This window comes from Aspergillus terreus, genomic scaffold (genome assembly GCF_000149615.1).
Source record: "Aspergillus terreus NIH2624 scaffold_14 genomic scaffold, whole genome shotgun sequence".
Classification (NCBI taxonomy): domain Eukaryota; kingdom Fungi; phylum Ascomycota; class Eurotiomycetes; order Eurotiales; family Aspergillaceae; genus Aspergillus; species Aspergillus terreus.
The window spans coordinates 116,492-137,467 of record NT_165937.1 but is presented as its reverse complement, the minus strand read 5'-3'; the positions used below and the strand labels follow the sequence as shown (position 1 = coordinate 137,467).

Here is a 20,976-nt window from a genome sequence, read left to right as displayed (position 1 = left end):
CTTGCACTCCTTTATATGGCACGGGATTCCCATCCTTCTCACCTTGGGTAGAATGACTGCACGACAAGTTCCTCAGACAGCGACTTACTCAAGATTATCCGGATGATCCAGGAAGCCGTTTGCCGCTGGCTACTTCGGTCAGTCGATGCATAATCCTCCTGAATCTACCTCATGCAGAGGAACACGTTGCCGTTCTAAGCTGGACCGAATGTTTGTCTGGAGAAGGATGTGTGAACAATCACCTACTCAGCGGCATCGTTCTAGGTTTGACGCCAACGCATGTAGCGCTGTCTGAATCCTGAGAACAGAAAATCTCTGAAGGAATACCTCCGAGTAGGAGAAGACAACCCGAGATATAATGCTTTCTCTTTGAGGTTGAATTCAAGAAGTATGGAGAATCCATACCTTTTCCACAAAGACGACGGCTGGGATCGTTGTGTGGTATGGCCAGTTATGGGCCCACGAGGGTCATTCTATCCAAAAATAATGACACTCAGTTGCATACAGAAACTTCTAAAGTGGGCTGACCCTTACTCCAACCAGCTGTGCCACAGTCCAAAGTGACTGGCTCTTCACGGCACTCATCAAGAACCCCGCAACAACCGAGGTTCACACGCGGGGTGTCGGGGACTTAAGATACCACTCGTCTGACCTTCTCAACCCATTTCACAATCTTTGTCCGCCATCGAAACTGTCGCATACTCAACATGCAAGCCGTCGTGTTCAAAGGTCCACTCCAGGTCGCGCTGGAGGAGCGCCCCATCCCTCAAATCCAGGATCCCACCGACGTGCTGGTCAAGGTGCGGTACACAGCACTCTGCGGAAGGTGAGAGAACCCGTCTGATCGCGTTGTTCAAACTAATCAAACTCAGCGAATTGCATGTTTTTCGCGGGCATCAGCCGTCAGGAACGGGCTTTGTGATGGGCCATGAGTTCACCGGAGAGATCGTCGAAACAGGTGCTGATGTAAAGAAGTTTACCAAGGGCGATCGCGTCGTCTCGCCGTTCACCCTGAGCTGTGGAGAGTGTTTCTACTGTCGTAGGAAGTGCTCGTCGCGCTGCGCCAAGGGCAAACTATACGGGACTGTCATCTTGGACGGTGGACAGGCCGAGTACGTGCGCGTTCCTCACGCCGATTCTACCCTGGTGGCTGCCCCTGCGGCCGTCGACGAGAAGAAGCTAGTGTTGATGGCGGATATCTTTCCGACGGGATTTTTCGCTGCACGGAATGGTTTCAAGGAGATGGACGCGGCGACGATCCAGGAAAGTACTGTGGTTTTGTTTGGATGCGGACCTGTCGGCATCTGCGCCCTCGTCAGTGCCTTGGAGTACAAACCCAAGCACCTGATCGCGGTTGATAGCGTCCCGTCCCGGCTGGAACTCGCAAAGAGCCTAGGCGCAGAGCCATGGAATTTCCAAACCGATGCAGACGGTCTCCGCAAGAGGGTTTTGGACCTGACAGAGGGGCGTGGCGCGGACGTCGCGATCGAAGTGGTCGGACACAGTGACGCGCTGCGCATGGCTTTCGATATTATGCGGCCCTGGGGTCGTATCTCGAGTGTCGGGGTTCATAATGCTGAAATCCCGATTGGAGGTAATGAGGCGTATGGGAAGAATCTGCAGCTTCAGATGGGACGCTGTCCAGTCCGCAGTAGGCGATCATTCCGCACTCGAGTTATCTGAGCTGACAGTGAGACCAGGTATTTTCGAAGATGCACTTGATTTGTTGGTGAAAAAACAAGACACTCTGGAGTAAGTTGTTCTGTTCATATTTTAGGCGGACGGACACTGACAACCCATAGCTTTATGGTTCAGGATATTCGGCCATTGTCGCAGGCTGTACAGGCATACGATGACTTCAATCAGATGAAGTCGCAGAAAATCATCTTCGAGCCAGGCAAATAGTCGACACATATCTATAGTGCTCTACGCGACGGATCTGGAAGAATCATGACTGGTCTCTCGGTCTACAGATATGCATCAATAGGACGATACGCATTTTATTCAAGCATAGGTATTGAATTAACAATTGTCTAAGTATTTTTGCGAACACTTCACGACAGTTCTATGCCTTGGTGGCGTTCCGCGGCGGCTGGGGGAAATGGTCCAACACAACCTCCTTGCCAGCGATTTTGAAACCTGCCGTAGGATAATCCTTCTCCACATCAACCTGCAACTTGTAACTTCCAGGATAAAGAACCAGGTCTCCGTTGGCTGCTGTTCTCGCCACCGACCCTACCGTCACGTCAATGTCAACAACCTTGCGCTCTCCTGGCCGGATCGCCTTGACCCGCTGGTATCCAACGAGTGTCTTGATCGGGTACGGCTTGGGACCAGCGTCGGTGGTCGTCAAAAAGACAAGAGCGACATAGTCCGAAGTGACCTTTCCTGTATTCTTCACCTGCAGAGAGAAGGTCTCCAGGACTGCGTTCTCGGCCTTCACAGCTGCTGTATTGTAGGGCCCGTAGTTCTTCCTTTTCCATGAGACATCGAAAGTTGTATAGTGCATGCCGTATCCAAAGGGGATCACAGCCTTGTCGTACCAACGATAGGTTCTACCCGGGTTGCTGGGGCCAGGTCGCAGGTTCATGTCGGTCATTGGCACCTGATCAACATACTCTTCCGGGTACTGTGTCACTGGGAGACGTCCGGCCGGGGCAGTCTTGCCAGTCAGAATGTCAAACACGGCCGCGCCTCCAGCCTGGCTGGGATAACCCGCCCACAACAGTCCGTTGACGCCTGCGTTCGACAGCAATGAAGAATCATCCACCTGGCCACCTCCGAACTGAACGACAACAAGCGGCTTCTTCAGATCGGAGAGTTGCTGAATCAAATCAAGCTGGTTGCCAGGCCACGCAATGCTTGTCCGGTCTAGAGCCTCCGCCTCCACCTCGTGGTCGATTCCTCCAAAGTAAATGACAAGGTCCGACCCCTTAGCTGCGTTCAGGGCTTGCTCGAACCCGGAAGTGCTGTTCGAATTGATCCCGGTGCCAGGGGCATACTTGACTTTGTATCCTTGCTGTGCTGCCGCTGACAACATTGTGTGAATATATTTGGCAGTACCTTCGTAGTTACCCTGCAGCTGCGTGGTGGCATTGGCGTAAGGTCCGACAATCGCAACGGTCCCATTCTTCTTCAGCGGGAGCGTGCCATCATTCTTGAGAAGCACGGTGCCCTCCACAGCCGCCGTGTGTGCCAACTGCTCCGCGTCCGGCGTGGCAACATCGCTCCAGCCGATGGAGCGGTACGGCTGGTCGGCCGCTGGGTCGAAATATCCGAGCTTGACCAAGGACGAGTACAGCCGCGTCAACGCCCGGTCCAGAGTCCGGTTTCCGAGCAATCCTTGCGAGATCGCAGAGCCCAGGAACTGCGGATAGACCGATCCGCAGTCAAGATCAGTGCCTGCGTTTACCGCCACAGCAGCGGCGTGGGCCCCGTCAGCGACATATTTATGGTCCTTGTAGATGTTGTCGATGGCGCCGCAATCGCTGGTCACCCAGTGGCCGACGCCTTCCCACTCCCAGTGTTCGCGAAGGACCGTCTGCAGCAACCACGGGTCCGCGCAGGTGGGGATACCGTTGACGGAGTTGTAGCTGCACATGACCGCGTCGACCTTCGCATCGCGCGTGCATGTCTTGAACGGGGGAAAATAGTATTCCGCCATGTCCTGGTCGGAAATGACTGCATCGAAAGCGTATCGCTCGTTCCCCTCCCAATCTTCGATGTCGTAGCCCGCAAAGTGCTTGCAGGTCGCCACGATCTTGGGCTTCTCCGGCCCAATCCCATCCTGGAGACCATCGATGAGATGGTAGACATACCGCGAGGTATGGAATGGGTCCTCCCCTGGGGTCTCCTGGCCACGACCCCAGCGGGGATCGCGATAGGGGTTGATGTTTGGAGTCCAGTAATCCAAGCCTGCATGCCCGGCGTTGCCAAAGGCTCGTCCCTCCGTACCGATGACCGTTGCGATTTGTTTGACAAGGTCATCGTCAAAGGCCGCACCCAATGTGATTGGGCTTGGGAAGGACGTCGCATAGCTAAAGTTACCGCTGTCCGCAAAATGGACGCCCGGTGACCCAGCGACTCCATGCAATGCCTCACTCCACCAATTGTATGCTGGGAGTCCGAGGCGAGGAACTCCCGGAGAGTTGTACTGCGTATTGTTGATCTTCTCCTCCAGCGTCATCGCCGCCAACAGGGCCTGTGCCCGGGTGACGGGGTCAAGTGTAGTGTCGCACACGGCATTTTTGCTCAATGGTCCGTTCTCACAGTCAGGAAAAGGGCTTTGCGCAAAGCCTAGCTGCGTCAGGGACACAATGCAAGCCAGAATGCTCGCAGCACGACGGGAATTGGAAGAATACATTGTGTCGTTTGTTGCGAGGCAAGCTCCCATTGATCCCCTGAGGAGCTGCCACTGAAGGCATTATAAACCAGCGGGTATAATGTCCGCCCCATTACGATCTGCGCCCATTCAGCCGATGGGGAGTCTGTTCCTGCGGGATGCGGAGAAAGATACTTTTTTGCATGAAACAACCAGGGTCGTCATTTGCCATAATCCTTTTGCTGTATGCCTCAGCCAATTGTTCGTCTAGCTGCAGGGATTGTATATTAGCCTGAATCGGATGGCTGCGGGGATCGCATGTAGATCAATTCTACGGTTTCACTTCCACCGGGATGTTGCCAAGTACAGTGCCTTTCTTCTGGCCGCGATGGGGATTTTAGGCATTGGCTCACGCTATGACGACGTTGTCCGGTGAGGAAAAGCCGGCCTTGATGGGTATCGTCTCTCTCCATATGTACATCCGCGCAATCATTCATCAGCTCCATCTCTTACTCTCACCACTCCTCCGATGACGTTCTGGTAGAAGCTCCCGTCCGGCCCAATTGCTCCAGGCTGGTAATCATCGTTGAAAGTCCCGCCGGCCCCCGTCCGAAGGCGCCAGACCTCCTTGCCAGTCTCCCAATCCACCGCAACCACGTACCATGTGTATTGGCCGTACTTGGTCGGCTCGACAGCCTGCGTGTAGCCATACACAAGACCGCTCTTCGTGCTGAGGACGGGCACTGACTGGATCCGAAGGTCCGGAACCTCCCAGGCAACTTCACATCCGCTGCCATCCGCGGCGACGTTTATCTTGACGATCCCCGGCTCCATCTGAGTCAGGTTGTTGAAATCGCCATTCAGGCCCGAGTCGACATAATACAGCGGAGGAGCATTGTAGTCGTTGCACAGGAACACACCGTACGTGTCGCCCTGATGATGGGCCAGGGGGGCAATGTCGATGTTGCTCTTCCCGGGCTGGAAGACGGGGACTTTGCAGACAGTCTGCGAACCGTCGGCCTGTTTCTCCTGGTGATAGATAACGAGGTTGACCTGTCCCATAGCGTTGTCGGTGATGGCTACATACTGGTCGCCAAGCAACGCCGGGGTGGCGCCCGATCCGCGTGCGTACGAGCCCGGCTTCTGTACATCGCCCGCATCGTAAGGGATGCTCCACAACGTGGTGATAGAATTGCCTTCTCCGGGGCCAAAGACGTAGAAGTAGCCCTGCGCGTTGGCGCCACTCGCGTCTCCGGAGGGGCCGGTCACGGCGAATACCGTTGTGCCATTAATGGCGATTCCATTTTCGACCATTTGGTTCTCAAAATGCTGCACGTGGACGGTCCCATCGGGCTCAATGTAGCCGAACGTGCTGGTGTTCTGTTGTGCGTCGCCGTGGCCGCCTTGCGCACGCAGCCCACCACTGCTGAACCAAAGGTTCTGCTGCGTATCATACATGGCGTTCATCAGCAGCTCGCCAGGGCCAAGGACGGAGGTCATGTTCTCCATGCGCGTCAGGTCCAGGCTAATCGCTCCATCCGTCGTCAACTGCACGACGTAGATCTGGCCTTCCTTCGACGTCACCACAATCTCGTCCGTATGCAGCAGAAGCTCCATGTAGGCCACATTCAACGTTTGTCCCTCTCGTTCCGGGTACCACTCGGCCTGGATTTCGAGCGTCGCGTCATCCACTGCGACCAGGCCCCATTGGAGTCCACTCAGGCCGATCTTGGTATAGCCAGCAACCAGCTGGCCACTCCGCGTCCACATCATGATATGCAGGGACTCCAAAGCGGTCGTCAACTCGAGGTTCTTTCCCAGGGGACCAGGATAGTCGGTCGTCCCGGTATTACCTCCAACCTGGTGCATGTTAAACGCGGCGGGTGGGTAGACATGTTTGGCGTTAAGAGGCTTTGCGGTGGCGGCGCTTCCGATGAACTTCTCTCCGATGGGGATTTGGAGGCTGGGAATTGGTAGAGGTTTCTGTTAGACATGTCGGGATAGCTCAAAGCCATAAGAGTATAGGACAACTTCATACACCGCGTTTTTCTTTCATCTGACCATGGTCTGAGCGGATTGCGACAGCGGTCGCTGCTAAGAGACAGAAAAGGGCTTTGAGATGCATTATCCAACGCCGGTCTCAGACTCCAACCGTAGTTCCGTCTCATGTTGTTGTCTCATGATGGACAGTATGGCCAATATTTAACCTCGCGGGTAACCCCAGACTTGCTGGAGTCAATTGTCGGAGAGATGGCGTCAACCGGAAGCAGTGCCGACGATCATCAACGGCATCCACCGCATGGAGACAATCCCCTGTCGCTCCTCTCTAAGCGATGCTCGCTTATGCAGGCGAGGCGTGGATCATTTCGACTACCCAATTATTCCCACGATTTCGTCTCGATTGTGGCTCTCGTCTCGGTTCCCAAATCCTTTGAGGGCTGTCGACATCCGATCAGGTTATGGGGATATGGGGACTAGTCTGCATGTGATCATGTCTGGGTATCAGACTTCCTCTACGTAGTTAGGTCGGCACCATTGAGCAATCGGTCCCTGCATAAGTCAGATCTACTCTTGTACTGGCCTCAGTCGAGCTCTACCATGGTCAAGATCAGGTCTCGAATGTTGAATTGTGATTGTCGTTAACTAGCTAAGTGACAGCTAACCACCGCGTGCTATCCTCACTTGCAGACAAATTTGCAAACCACCTCTGTTGATGGTGCCCTGGCGTAACCCATAAGAGAATCATGATTGTGACCGCTCACTCCTCCGCGTTCAGGGGTGGTCCTCGTGGCGACCCAGGCAAGCACCCTGGATGCAAAGATCGCTGCGACAGCACTGTTTGTGGGAGGTGCAGCGGCGGCGACACTTCGGGTCGCGTTTCTCGAGAGAGACAGTGTCCGCATCGGAGTCCATCAGGTCGACGTCCGCCGCGACTTCGACGTCGGCGAGCTCACGCTTGGCGTACTCGTTGAAGTCCTCGGGGAACTCTCTGGGACCCAGGTGAGGGCCGATGCAGACGTTCTGGTAGCAGGTGTCCTTGGGGCAGCAGGGCTTCGCACCAGCGCCCCTGCAACGACGGTTGCAGGGACCGCGCTCAGCCAGGACCGCGCGAGGGTTGACGGTGACATCGCCATCGGTAGTGTTGTGGAGCTCCAGGAAGTTGGCTTTGATGGAGGCGATAACGTCGTTGATCTCTGTTCCTCTATCAGCAAAGTCCTTTGGAGACAGGTAGTGGGGTCACCACTTACCAGTCACGTTGACAGCGTAGTCATCGGCGAGGTCGTTGACAGCGTAGTCACTGGTGAGGTCGTCAACCGCAGTGCCCGCAGCCACCGCGATGGCGACAAGACTGAAGAGGAGGTAGAGCTTCATTTTGACCGAGCGACGAAGTTGGACTCAAAGAGAGAAGGCTTGGTGGTTGGAAGGCGATTGGGATGGATGTGTGAGGAACAGTGAGAAGTGATGGAGGGAGGTAGTGAGGGGAGAGAGAGGAACGAGGAGAGACGAAAGAGGACATTTATATAGCCCAAACGGGTAACACAACACTGGGGAAGCTGAGGTCATTGCGGGATTTAGAGATTATATTCACTCCACTTAAGAGAGAATAAACTTCTTGTTTCTTTGACGCTTCACTATACTAAGCCGTCATAAACTTCTCATTTCTTTCAGCCTCTCCGCAGATCTATTCACTCGGGCAACAACATAAAGAAACAACCCCTGTTCCCTGCGTCATCTCTCTTGGCTCTGTGGATACGACCTTTTTCCGTTTCGGGCGCAATCTCGAGGGCATTCGAGCAGAAGTTACATCTCAGGTATCCAGATAGTCCATACGCGACTCCCTACAGCCAGAGAGATCAGGATCCTCCTCACATGTATACTTACGTGTATATCTAGTCATATTTCCTGTCAATTACGTAGAGGTCTCCGACTTACGTCTTCTGGCAAGGTGAGGCTCGACCAGATGGCTCGCTTAGACATTGATTGAACCTGAGACACCCCGTCAGCTCTTGACAATGTACAGACCAAATGAACCAGTAAACAGCCTATTACATCACCCCTCACTTGCGACTCGCTCTATTGACAGTGAATTGCCACTAGAAGTGGGATTGAATTAGAAGGAGGAACCCGATCTCTACAGCATGTCTGGAAGTCTTTGACCCCCGGTAAGCCGTACGGCAATATTGATGCGGAAGACTACTCCGCGGTGAATAGTATCGACTAATTCAATTGTAGAATCAACCTATGTACCCTCTATTCTCTACTTATCAGCTTGTGACGTGCTGACAGTAAGGTACCCTACAATACGTATGGACTACGAGTGACAGATAGAAGCCAAATCTGATAGTCGTACACTGGGGAAGCTCGCCACGTGATAGAGAAATTTCTAGAAGGGGCTGTTCGGTCGATCAACCTAGCCCGAATTAGGTTCTTCGACTTTGCTGTAGTGGAGGAGCTGACTACTCTTAGCAGACTTTCGGTTGCATGTTTGGGGAGGAACGAAGCGGCGCATGGAGATAGTACGAAGATGACCGAATATCTGCCGACATATCCGACAGTAATTACATGAAGAAGCGGCCAAGGAAGGGTCAAGCGACCTAAGTGGCGATGTGTAGCGAAGGTTGCGGGCCAAAGACCTATACGGACGGGGATAGTCCGCATGCAATCTACGGCCAAAGAATGACTTTGAATCCTTATCAATCAGCATTGTCATGGCGCAACAATCGAGGCCATTCCATCATGCTCGCTACGCTGAAAGATGGGTAGATGCGACACCCCATGGTGACATATTGCATTATCCCGAGGAGGAATTGCAAATGCGCGCTACTAGCGGGAGAACGTCCGTATCTCAACCCAGCCATGTATGGCGTGGAGATGATGGGGAGATGTATACAATGGCGCGATACTGCGGGGTCGATAGGAATTTCGTCCTGCGTCGAAGATATAAAATGGTCTATGCCAGCTCCTATCGACTCTTCCAGGAAGCATCCAAACACTTGCAGCTGATTGTTTCTACGCAGAACTCTTCGCATCGATCATCGCCATGGCTCCATCTATCACTGAAAGTGCCCCAGTAGTCCCTGTTGTTGAGGACAGCCGTCCCCTCAAGGGCCTCCAGAAAGAACCACTGAAGCTTAGTGGTGCCTTGGACGGATATGAGTCGTTCGACGTCACTCCTGTCATTGGGCGTGAGTTTCCCACCGCGAATCTGAAGGAATGGCTGCGGGCGCCAAACTCGGACGAACTGTTGAGAGACTTGGCTATCACGAGTGAGTTAGAGCATGGCCACTGTTGACAATCCACATGCTCATTCCCATGCCAGTCTCCCAACGCGGCGTCGTCTTCTTCCGCAAACAAGACGGGCTCAACGATGACTTGCAGAAAGAGCTGGTGCAGAGACTGGGGCAGCTGTCCGGCAAGCCCGCGACCTCCGGCCTGCATGTCCATCCGGTGGCCAATTCCGGTCGCGAGCACAGTGTCAAGGACGACGAGATCAGCGTGATCAGCTCCGAGCAACGGAAGACCTTGTACAGGGACCGTAACAACCGCAAGCAGAGTTCGCGACGCGAATGGCATAGCGACATTACCTTCGAGCCAATTCCCAGTGACTACACTCTGCTTCGGCTGACCCAACTCCCCCGTACCGGTGGAGGTGAGGCAATCACACGTCCGATTTGGTTGTTCCGATGCTGATGCGACTTGTAGACACCCTTTGGGCGTCCGGGTACGAGGTGTACGATCGCATTTCAGAGCCCTACCAGAAGTTCCTGGAGAGCCTGACGGCGACCTACGCGCAGCCGGGTTTCAACCGCGTGGCCAAGGAGAACGACTTCCACATCCACACCGGGCCACGAGGTGCGCCTGAGAACGTGGGTGACGAGCTGAAGGCGATTCATCCAGTCATCCGCACGAATCCAGTCACCGGATGGAAGAGCGTCTTCGCGGTGGGAACACATGTTGAGAAGATCAACGGCCTCACCGAGGAGGAGAGCCGGCATTTGTTGGATTGGTTTGTGACGCTGATCGTGGAGAACCACGATCTGCAGGTGCGCCTGCGCTGGCAGAATCCGAACGACCTGGGTGAGCTCTATCGAAAGCGTATATTGAGGACTTTGGAGCTAATATCGCACGCGTCAGCCATCTGGGACAATCGTAGCGTGTACCATGCCGCGACGTGGGATTATAGCGATATCGGACCACGGACAGGCCATCGTGCGGTGGGTTTGGGAGAACGGCCGTATCTAGATCCGGCGAGTACTAGTCGGCGGACAGCTTTGGAAGAAAAGGCATAGGGGTGAAACAAGTCAAAGGGTGATGGATGGATGGATGATCAAGGAGAGGCATAATTTGTTTACATAATTAAGCTGTGCATAAGATAGTTAGTGTACTCCGTCGTGGAAGTTAGATTTCACGTGATCACGCAGAACATCGCCATGCTCCCACCACCTCCACTGTGTAACCTGCATCTCCTTCAATCAGAGATCTGGCACCATCCTTGTTGAATCTTGATTCAACGTAGAATAGGAGGTCCTGTTCCCCTCGACCGCTTCGACCGCCATCCCAGTTCGCCGACCTTCCCTCCGAGCCCCCTGCATCCCTCCTCGTCTCCCCGCCGATCACACGCAAGGACACCTCTGCATGGCCTCTTCGGAGCCTGGCCATCTCTGGACTCTTTTGCACAGCATGACCCATCGTCGACGCGGCCGGAGAACACAATGATGTAGGACGGATCTTCCCTCGGTCGCAGAATCAACATGTCTATTATTGCGATACACGGCTGGGGAACCAACCCCTATGTACAATTGCCTCGCGGTGGAATCCGTCAACAGTATCCCACCCTGAGCGGATTAAAAAGGAAACAAGAAAAAAATACAAGTGGCCGGACGTCGTTCAACCGCCGATAAACAACCAGGCAACCATTCCACCCCATAGTCCGACGAAGACCACGGTCAAAATGCCCGCGCCTGCCTTGTCTCCAGTGGTGATGGGCTTCAAATTGCCGCTGTTCGAGTTGGAATCCGTCCCCCCGGCGTTGGGATCGCTTGAGCTGGTGCCTCCAGTGGAGGAGGTGAGCGGCGCCTTGGCTTGAAACTTCAGCATAGCCGAGGATATAACATCGGCCACGCTGATTTGTTCCTCCATCCCATGCCAGCCATCCCATTTATTCCCGTACCACCGCACTCCGCAGCTGTTGTTTCCCATCCCTGTGCAGGTCTGGGCGGCCGATTGGGCCGACCCTTGCAGCTTGGGCAGGATCTGGTCGTACGTCGAGGGGACGATCATGGCGACGAATCCCAGCCACGAAGTGACCAACCCTTTGAACAAGATTTCGTTGTTGTTGCACAATTCCTGGGGTTCGCAGAGGATCTCGGACATCACATTGCCGCCATACTTCTGAGGGAAGAACTTGTCGAGGGTGACCCCCAGCAGGCCGTCAAGCCGGTCCTTCCAGTAAGACTTTTCGGTCTAGATAGAGAGATGCAGGTTAGCGGGGGGGCAGTCGGAATTAGGGTTCGCCGATGGTATGCTTACTAGGTTGTACATGTAGGCGGCGCCGGTCAGATATGTGCCGTAGTTGTAAGACCACTGGTTATTCCCCTGGGTCTTGCACCCAGTCTCAATATCGGTGGAGTCAGCCACATTCCAGGTCTGGTTGTTCAGCAGCGGGGTAGAAGCGCTCCAGTCCCAGATTTTGTCCGCCCAGTCCGCGTAGGTCTGGTTGTTGGTATATCGGGCGAGGCGGGCGGCCAACTGGAACAGGCCCCCGTTGGAGATGGAGTTTTTCATGTTGTAACCAGCCTGGTAGGGGAAAATCTGCCAGCGGAGTCCTCCACCACAATTACTCGTATCCCACCGCGCCACCTGGGTGTTGTAGACGCCCTGGGCGAGCGAGAGCCAGGAATACTTATCAGGCACATCAGGGAAATTGATTTCGGCGGCCGTCATGGCGGCAATCCCCCAGAATACTTGGTCGTCGTTACCCTTGCGCGCTGTTTAGCCAGCGATTTCTCGAGATGAGGGGCGATTTCGACGTACCAGGTAGCTGCTGTAGTTGGCGGGCATGTAGTCCCCATTGCCAGCCTGCCACTCCATTCCCTGGCTGGTGACGCTGTTGTAGGTGTCGTCACCGGTATAATGCCAGTAGAGCAGGGTGCTAAGGAACAGAGCACTTCCCTCCCACCACTTGTCGGGGAACGCACCGGGAATACCGCCGGTGTCATTCCCGGAATACCATTTCATCGCGCCATAGACAGCTTCGCTGGCGGCACTCTTGACCGATTCTGCGGGGGAGAGACTGTGTTAGCGTGCGGATGTCCCGCCGAAGTTGCGGATGGGGATCAGGGTCCGGATGGGGAAGGGTCCAGGGACGGACGACGTGCCTTCATCATCGATACTGATGTCAATGGCGTGGACGAGCTGGGCGACGAGGGTCAGGAGGAGCAGGAACGGACTCGATAATCGAGGCGTGGAGGGACGCATAGCGAGAGAGAGAGCGAATATGCGACCACCGGGGAATGAGTGTCTTGTGAGGAAGAGGGGAGGAGAGTAAGATGATAGAAAGAATCAGGGCCCCGACCCGGGAGGACTGGAAGTTCCTGATGACCACGAGGCGGTTGCTTTAATTAGACAGAGGGCGATGATTCGTGCATGGGCAGGAATTGTACGTGTGCAGTGGATCTCCCCCAGCAGTGGAGCCACCAATCGACTTGGCTTTCTGCCTCCTCCGTCTAAGCTTTTTCTCGGGTCTCTTAATTTATCCTCCCCTGTTGTTCCACGGCTGAGTCCCCCGACCGTTACATCTACAGACAAGATGGTGAAGGAGGAGTCATATTCCGAGTAGTGTAGTGTAGTGTCTCTTGGGAGACGTCCACCCCTGGCTCGATGGGTCGGATCCCATCCGACGTCCATCTCCCGCTGATTGTCGGTCAATCCTCCCTTACTCTCCCTGTTCTGAAACCACCGAGGTGGTGTTATTTCCAGGGGTAACTAAATGGTCTATCAAGTTGGATCACGGACGTCTTTGTCGCGATCTGCTGTGCGATCTTCACTGACATCACAGGAAAGAGTAGCGTCTTGGCAAGGCAATGAGCATACGGAATGTGACCAGTCGGGTGAGCAGATATATCTGACGCACGATACCTTACACAATCGATTGAACGGAGTTTCCAGTATAAATGCAGATGTTGAAATTGTTTTCTGCGAGGCTGACAAACGGGTTAGCTACGTATGTGTCTACAATCTTACCAGTCATCTCGAGTCTCAATATATATTTTGATGCCTGTACCGTCGATCAACAATTCAAAGTGTCAACCCTCGAGCTGACAACCTATCCACAGCTGCCAAATGCGCTCAATTAGATCGAACTGCTTCAATGGATCATTCATTGCCCTCCCACTCTAATTCCAGTGATATAGGGTGCTCTGCCATCACCTACTTCATGCCTCAGGCTGCATATTTGGTGGACTAACCAATGCAACGGTATGATCCCGTGACTACTCTGGCCGAATGAGGTCTAGCGCCAGCCGGCTTTTCCTTCCGCACTTGGACCCAACATCAGGGCAGTAGGAGGTTCAGAGTTCTTTTATCTGTACACAATAGAGCTCTTAAAAGCAGTTGGTGGATGTTATATGCTACTTAATTCCTGGTATGAAACTTATTAATCATATCCAGCGTTGCACGAGATGTGGGTTTTGTCTCAATCATACAACCATCGTACGATATCTACTCTATTTTTCTCTGAACTAGCACATACGACCATAGGGTGTGGAGAACAGGGCTTCCCGTCCGCTCAGCCGTACTTAAGCCACACGCCGGCCGGTTAGTAGTTGGGTGGGTGACCACCAGCGAATCCCGGCTGTTGTATGTATTTTCTTTCTCTTTTTTTTTCTTATTTTTTTTTATTTTTAATCTGTTTGCAGTTACTTGCTTTATCTCATTCCCTAGCCCTGAACAGTGCCCTACCTGAATAGGGATGCTTAGTAGCTCTGCCAACTGCCACCGACCTGGTCGTCCGAGTGGGCGTACCAAGGAAATGAATGTCAGCTCTCATGGTAAAGTAGCACAGCTAGCGAGGATTGGCCAGAACAGTGCACAATTTGATCAAACAGATTCCTCTTCAATAAAGCTGATAGTAATAGGCCTACTACTTTTTTATATATATAGTATTAGATGCCAGCACGCAATCATAATGGTTGTAAATACAAAGATCAAAGCAAGAGACCTAAAAGTCTTCGTATAACTTCAAAATACACATATTTCAAGGCTCATACCACATGAATTTAGTCACCAATAAGGTAGATGCTGTTACGAACATTACTGTGAGGACTATTGCCTATTCTTAAAATCGATTGATTCTTCAAGGAGCGGCGCAAAAGAACTACAGGTTCATAGTTACAACCAGCTTATGTTTGCTTCATTTATTGGCTGGAAGACTGTCCGGACTCAGTTACCCTTCGGCGGGACAAAAAGGCCATAACATCACTGGCCGCAAACAGAAGATAATGGGAGGCTAGAATCGACTGGAGTTTGGAAGTCCGCTTGTATGGTTACACAAACACACTGCCGAGATGCCGCAACCAGAGCTTGTTGATCAACAAAGACATCATAATAGTATCAATATGACGATGCGCAGTATCAATGAATTGCTGGGGTCCGTCGGACTTGTTTCTTTTGGGGAGTTCTAGAACCTCATCACTTCCGTAACTCCCGGTAGTAGGGTCTCACGGTGGGAAGCAAGAAGGTATAAGGACCTCTAGCCCCAGCCCTCCCTGGATTAAATCTGATTTATCTGCATTGACCAAATTGTCTTACACTACCATCCATATACAAAGAGCCTATCCATCATGCCAAGATACAGCGATATCGTCCAGGAGCTCCGCGACGAGATGCTCTGGGAGGTAAATGATCTCGAACAAGCCGTCAAGAACGCCCGCAAGTGGGATATTCCCGAGCTAGACAAGTATGGCATTATCTCAGCCAAAGGTTTTCTTGATTTTGCCGACTGGCTGGTTCGGGGCTGGATTCCCACAGAGTCGACACAAGGCCGCGATATATACTATATCCTTTGTATCTTCTACTTTGTCCTTTCCCAGGAACCACTGGGTGGCCGCCAGACCAAGATTCATCCTTTAAGCATCAACGAGCCTCTCAAGCCTCTTTCAGACTGGGTAGTTCGATTTGCCCAAGAGGTTGGATCCAGCATGGATAAGTCTTCTTCAATTAACGAGGCTGCGATAACCTCTTTCCGAAATTCACCTCTATTCCGCGTCTTCGAATCTGCCGGGGATGCCAAGAACTGGACGTCTTTCAACAAGTTCTTCTATCGAAAGCTCGACAAGCCGCGTGAAATCGACAGTCCAGACGATGATCATATTGTGACCTTCCCTGCTGACTCCACTTTCGCTGGAGCGTACGCGATTAGCAGTGACTCGGAAGTCGTCCTTAAGAAAGAGGAGTACAGGATCGTCAAGGATGAGGTAGTCTTGAAAAATGTCCCCTGGAGGGTAAGAGACCTTCTTGGCAAGTACGGCGACGAAAAAGTTCCAGGGGATGACTCTAAGACCTACGGAGAACTTTTCAAAAACGGTCTCTGGACACATGTATTCTTGAATTCGTTCGACTACCATCGCCAACATGCTCCTGTTTCGGGCACCGTGGAAGTCATCGACGTCATTCAAGGAGCGGCGTACCTTGAGGTCCTGGTAAAAACCGACGAGCAGGTCGGTCACAACTATCTGGAGCTCTCGCGCCAGATTGGGAACAGACCACCGAACCCATCTGGTATCAAGACCCTTGAAGCCCCAGATACCCCCGGTTACCAATTTCTCCAAACTCGAGGTGTGGTCATCATTAATACCGAGAACTTGGGTCGAGTGGTCGTCCTGCCTATTGGCATGGCAATGGTCTCCTCCGTTAGTGTTAACTCAGAGCTAAAGGGACAAAAGATCAAAAAAGGGGATGAAATCTCTCACTTCGCGTTCGGCGGCTCGGACTGCATTATCATGTTCGAGCACAAGGCAAGAGTTTCAGGCTTTCCGGACTCTGACCCAGCTTCTCGCGAGCATTTCTTTTATGGGGAAAAGTTATGCAGAGCTTATTACAAGCAACACAAAGAACATAGAGGCATCGGTTCCCGCCTTGGACTTGTTTCTAGATAACAAACATGAAGCACGAAGCTGAGGACGCACTGGAATGGAAATGGAATGAAATCTCACCGACAGTATCTGGTACTTGATGTTATTGTCCAGATCAATGTGCGTGTCATGAGATACTTTGGGCTGTCTCTGGTTTGATGCTGGTTGGTAACTCGGAGGCGCTTGCTGTTGTTTGTAGTGGTAAGTGCGTTCTAAATATGCGCGACTCCTAGTCTAGGTGGCAATTTTCGTCTTTGTTCTTTCCTTGCAGGAAATTTGGTGTTGTTGGTTGCATAGATCCATTGGCCGTAGTGGTAATGCACTAATATAACCTGAGCCACTTATCTTGGCTTGGAGCGGAATACTTTTGTTACGTTATACCACATGCAGCTATCTTATGACCAGCTTTTCTCTCTTGTGTGTGTTTGCTGGAGAATAGGTTGGTGTTGTGGCGTATCTTCGTGACTGGTTTCTTATGAAATTGCATATCCCTCTCAGGAAGACTTCGGGAGTAATTGGGTCCAAGTACTACATCCCTGCAGAATAGAGCGCAGAAAACGTCTCCAGCTTGAAGGCGGGATGGCACCGGGGTATCTACCATGTGGGAGGGATATAATAATCTCTCCAACGGTCTGACTCAGCATCTCTGAAGGTATCGACAGTACCTTCTACCCCGTCGGGCCCAACAGACCAGACGCCTTCTTCAACCAGCTTGCGCCAACAATCCAACAAACGCTCCAGCCGCTGAGAGCGGTAGGAGTCACCACCAAAAGGCTTGAATCCATGCTGAAAGAGGTCTGCAACGCTTTCCCTATCAACAAGCTCCCCATCGCTTCTTCGTGCGCCTCCGCTCCTGCCCCAACCATCATTGAAGGTGAACGGGAGCAACAGCCGGAATCCCTCCTCGGCCGTGTCAAGACCGTTTCTCTCCACTGCCGCAGTATACAGGCCTGCAGAGACGTGAGACGGTGTGTGCGTATCCGTGGAGGGTGAATAGAAGTCCGCTAATAAGAATGGACTTGATGTTCTCGTGAGCTGGACAGGACGCTGGTCTCCGCTGTCGGCGGGGAAAAGGCACACTGGCGGTACGGTGTGCTGAGAGCGGGGAAATACGGTGAAGGGCTGTGCTGCCACAAACTCAGACGAGTTAGCTGGGGGCAGAAGAAGGCCCGGAGCGATGTAATGGAACCAGGGCCGTCTCGCGAGTGTGAGAAACGAACGCGCAAAGGAAGGATCGGGCACCGAAGCGGCGTCCAGGACGGTTGATGCGGCCAGTGGCTCAGGATTGTCTGCATCAGTCCCAGAAATGGGGCTGATCCGTGATGGGGGATTTGGCAGTTGCGAAATGCGCGCCTCGATGGCCTGACACAGCCGATCCCAGGCGCGGACACACGTAGTAACCTGGGTTTCGCTATAGGGCCGCCACTCCCAGGGCCCGATCTTCTCGAAGTCGAATAGGGCTGGCTCATTATGAGGCGAAGCCACAACTTTTCCAAGATGGATCAGGTCGATCCAGTTGGAGAGCAGTGTCTCTAGTGGGTTCCAAACGTCTGGATGATCTTCAACTGGAAACCCGCAGTCATAGGCATCGAGATGCATGAAGATCGCGACACGATGGAGGCGTTGGTGGTAGATAACTCCGCCACCACTGCCCTCAGCCGATAAGCCCGTGTCGACAGAGCACAAGCGCACCAGGCTGTCAACCGACTGGTCTTGAAGATCAGCTACAAAATCCTCAATAAGTCTGTCTGGCGTAGAGAGTCCCCATGCGAAAATAGAGAGCGGCGGGGGCAACTCGTCAGGACGATCACTAGAAGGTATCATAGCGGTGCCAAGGAAAGCCACCAGTGATGGATCAAGCCTCGGACGAAGAGCCTCAGCTTCAGCACCGAAGGCCGTGAAAAAGTTGGGGCTGTTGCCATTCAAAGTTGCCAGTGGACGGCCTTCAGCGAGCCACGCGTATTGGACCAGGTAGTTGTATAGAGCTGCACATCGTGGGTAATCCATCCCTTCGCCATAAGCTCGTGGAGGGTTATCTGGCCTGACAAGTAGGCTGGTGATGTCCGGAACTGGAGAAATATCCATCGCGATGAAATCGGAGGGTGTGGCTGTCAAAGGGGTATAACTATACCACAGCCTCTATCCACAACGCTGAGGACCTGTGCAAAGAACGGAAACTATTATGAAGCGTTAGTGCAGTTCGTGTACAGAATGACAGGGCAGCCCCTATCAGCGCGGTGGTACCCAAGGACACGTGATCCTTGTGAGGATAACTGCTTTCGTTATAGAAAACGTATTCAAATAAAAGGAAACAGTAACCGCCATATGTTCCATTTCTCGCATACACACTCTGAGCCTTCGTCTGATTTACTGGAATGGTCACAATCCATCGGCTGGACCCGATGAAGATCGGGGACCCCGAAGAGAGCTAAGGATTTCCCCGCCCTGGCTGGATGGCGAGTCCTGCCGCTGGTTATGACAATCAATCTATAGCATCTCCGTTGGATTCCACTGAGGGATCATTCGAACCAATTGCGATGGCGATGTACTACTATGAATGTCACTTTGTCACTTCCCCGGCCGCAGTGGAGACGGAGGTTACTTCTCATCTATGACTCTCCTCATCTTCAATGTCACCTACCTCGTTTGGCAGCAATCTCATCTTGATAAACCGAGGCACAATGTCGGCTACAATATCCATTAGGTACTCTACACTTCACAGCTGGAGGGGTACCCAGCGTCCTGTGCGTCTTCACGTCCATGTATGCATAGATAAATATCACGCCGGGCAGGGAGTAACAATATCATGCTACACAACATTGCCTCTGCTACAACATGCGCATTCCATCTGTCATAACGCTTTGTACAGCGGGCTTCATCTCGCTAGCGTCAGCAATCCCCTTATCCGCCACTACGGCCTCTGCGGACCAGGCAACAGAGTTTGCGTTAACTGTAAAAACCCCGTAGAATTTGACGATATCCCCGCTGACTGAGACACAATAGTACGGCTACCCTCTAATTCCATATGCCAAGTTTGCCTTGCCACTCATCTCAAAGTCCGGAACGAACAACTTGCAACATATGCGACAACTCTCCACTGCAGACTTTCAAGATGTTGTTCGCCCGAATGTGGATACACTCTACTCACTGGCGATCTTGGACTTGTCTGCGGGTGATCTTGTAATCGAAGTCCCCAACATTACGGACCGGTACTGGGTGTTCCCATTCTATGACGTGTGAGAGTGATCCCTCCTTCTACCCGATCTTCATATTCATCCCCACTAGATATGGCAATAACTATGCCAACCTAGGCAGTGTTGGGCACAACCGACCCGGAAAATATCGTATTCGCTATGGCGGCGCCCACAGGCATGAACCAGGCGTCCGAATCTGCAGGAACACCGCTCGCTCTATCACAAATGATCCCGCTTGCGACGGATATCAGGGAATCGTCAATGCTCCGACTCCCTATGGGACATTCGTGGGTCGTCTGCTCGTGAAGGACAACAGCACGGATCTCCAGCGCGTTTACATGATTCAGAACCAGACCGCCCTATATCCTGCGGCAGCTCCGAGGCACGGTAATAGCGCGCATGCCCCGAAACTGACCACCAGTATCCTCAATGTCTCGCTGTCCGCCGACATCCCGAACAGAATTATGCAGATGACCGCTCGCATCTCACCGTTCAGCCCTCCGCGTAGCATCTCCGACAGGCCCCATGTGGAACGGATGCTCCGAAAGGCTGGAATAAAAAATGGACGGTACACGCCGACTCAGAGCAACTTAACCGCACTGGCGGAGAGGGCTGAAGCAGCAGTCTTTAGCCACGCCAAGATGCCGCAGACTCGCATGAACTTGGGGCATGATTGGGTGGCAATGACTCCCTCGGCTCAGGGGGATTATGGAACGGATTATCAGATGCGATACTACGTGGCTTACACGGGGTATCTGGCACTGACGTCCGGGGAAGCCATCTATCCCTCCTATCAGGATCCGTTGAATGACGGGAGTGCCACGCTGACGTTAGGAAATGATGAGGCGTATATGTTGACATTCCAAAGCAAACCACCACTTGAGGAGACGGGCTTCTGGAGCCTGACTGGCTATAATGCGCAACAGTATCTAATCGCCAACCCGTTGGATCGCTATGCTGTCGGAGACCGGTCTGGGTTGACTTATCCTGATGGATCCCTCGTGTACGGAGCACAGACTACGAATCAGACCTTCCAGGTGCTTGTCCAACCAGCAGACGTCGCCCCTCCAGCAAACTGGACATCGAAGTGAGCCACATCCCGTTAGCCCTGCTCCTTGAGTTAGAGTTCTGACATACAGTAGCTGGTTACCGGCCCCTTCTGGGGGAGGGAAGTTCTCAATCACCTGTAAGTCTTTATCATACTCTGACAATTCTTGGCTCTGCCTAATGCGAGACCTTGTTTGTAGTTCGTTTGTATGCACCGTCGTCCAGTCTTGCCCAGGGAGAGTGGACATATCCAATTGTGGAGAAAAGGAGAGCGATTGTTGGA

The 20,976-nt window shown here is 52.8% G+C and overlaps 9 protein-coding genes across 9 annotated transcripts; 4 read left to right on the top strand and 5 right to left on the bottom strand.

Annotated features, from left to right (window-relative positions):
* Positions 1-707: 707 nt before the first annotated feature.
* Positions 708-1,683, top strand: ATEG_09053 (alcohol dehydrogenase family protein; the record flags this gene model as incomplete). Its single annotated transcript, XM_001217674.1, has 2 exons — positions 708-826; positions 873-1,683. The coding sequence occupies 2 exons, from the start codon at positions 708-710 to the stop codon at positions 1,681-1,683; spliced, it is 930 nt and encodes a 309-aa protein (XP_001217675.1).
* Positions 1,684-2,065: 382 nt separating this feature from the next.
* bxlB (putative beta-xylosidase) lies at positions 2,066-4,363 on the bottom strand (the record flags this gene model as incomplete). Its single annotated transcript, XM_001217673.1, has 1 exon — positions 2,066-4,363. One exon carries the CDS (start codon positions 4,361-4,363, stop codon positions 2,066-2,068), a length of 2,298 nt encoding a protein of 765 aa, XP_001217674.1.
* A 447-nt stretch (positions 4,364-4,810) lies between these two features.
* Positions 4,811-6,489, bottom strand: ATEG_09051 (uncharacterized protein; the record flags this gene model as incomplete). Its single annotated transcript, XM_001217672.1, has 2 exons — positions 4,811-6,284; positions 6,383-6,489. The coding sequence occupies 2 exons, from the start codon at positions 6,487-6,489 to the stop codon at positions 4,811-4,813; spliced, it is 1,581 nt and encodes a 526-aa protein (XP_001217673.1).
* A 604-nt stretch (positions 6,490-7,093) lies between these two features.
* Positions 7,094-7,693, bottom strand: ATEG_09050 (uncharacterized protein; the record flags this gene model as incomplete). Its single annotated transcript, XM_001217671.1, has 2 exons — positions 7,094-7,515; positions 7,570-7,693. The coding sequence occupies 2 exons, from the start codon at positions 7,691-7,693 to the stop codon at positions 7,094-7,096; spliced, it is 546 nt and encodes a 181-aa protein (XP_001217672.1).
* Positions 7,694-9,362: 1,669 nt separating this feature from the next.
* Positions 9,363-10,611, top strand: ATEG_09049 (TauD/TfdA dioxygenase family protein; the record flags this gene model as incomplete). The annotated part of the gene is made up of 3 exons (XM_001217670.1): positions 9,363-9,588; positions 9,642-9,971; positions 10,025-10,611. The coding sequence occupies 3 exons, from the start codon at positions 9,363-9,365 to the stop codon at positions 10,609-10,611; spliced, it is 1,143 nt and encodes a 380-aa protein (XP_001217671.1).
* A 598-nt stretch (positions 10,612-11,209) lies between these two features.
* Positions 11,210-12,799, bottom strand: ATEG_09048 (glycoside hydrolase family 76 protein; the record flags this gene model as incomplete). Its single annotated transcript, XM_001217669.1, has 4 exons — positions 11,210-11,785; positions 11,852-12,301; positions 12,356-12,614; positions 12,693-12,799. The coding sequence occupies 4 exons, from the start codon at positions 12,797-12,799 to the stop codon at positions 11,210-11,212; spliced, it is 1,392 nt and encodes a 463-aa protein (XP_001217670.1).
* Positions 12,800-15,162: 2,363 nt separating this feature from the next.
* ATEG_09047 (phosphatidylserine decarboxylase) lies at positions 15,163-16,476 on the top strand (the record flags this gene model as incomplete). The annotated part of the gene is made up of 1 exon (XM_001217668.1): positions 15,163-16,476. One exon carries the CDS (start codon positions 15,163-15,165, stop codon positions 16,474-16,476), a length of 1,314 nt encoding a protein of 437 aa, XP_001217669.1.
* A 570-nt stretch (positions 16,477-17,046) lies between these two features.
* Positions 17,047-18,537, bottom strand: ATEG_09046 (uncharacterized protein; the record flags this gene model as incomplete). Its single annotated transcript, XM_001217667.1, has 1 exon — positions 17,047-18,537. One exon carries the CDS (start codon positions 18,535-18,537, stop codon positions 17,047-17,049), a length of 1,491 nt encoding a protein of 496 aa, XP_001217668.1.
* Positions 18,538-19,133: 596 nt separating this feature from the next.
* On the top strand, positions 19,134-20,737 carry ATEG_09045 (uncharacterized protein; the record flags this gene model as incomplete). Its single annotated transcript, XM_001217666.1, has 3 exons — positions 19,134-19,214; positions 19,456-19,688; positions 19,738-20,737. 3 exons carry the CDS (start codon positions 19,134-19,136, stop codon positions 20,735-20,737), a joined length of 1,314 nt encoding a protein of 437 aa, XP_001217667.1.
* Positions 20,738-20,976: the final 239 nt, after the last annotated feature.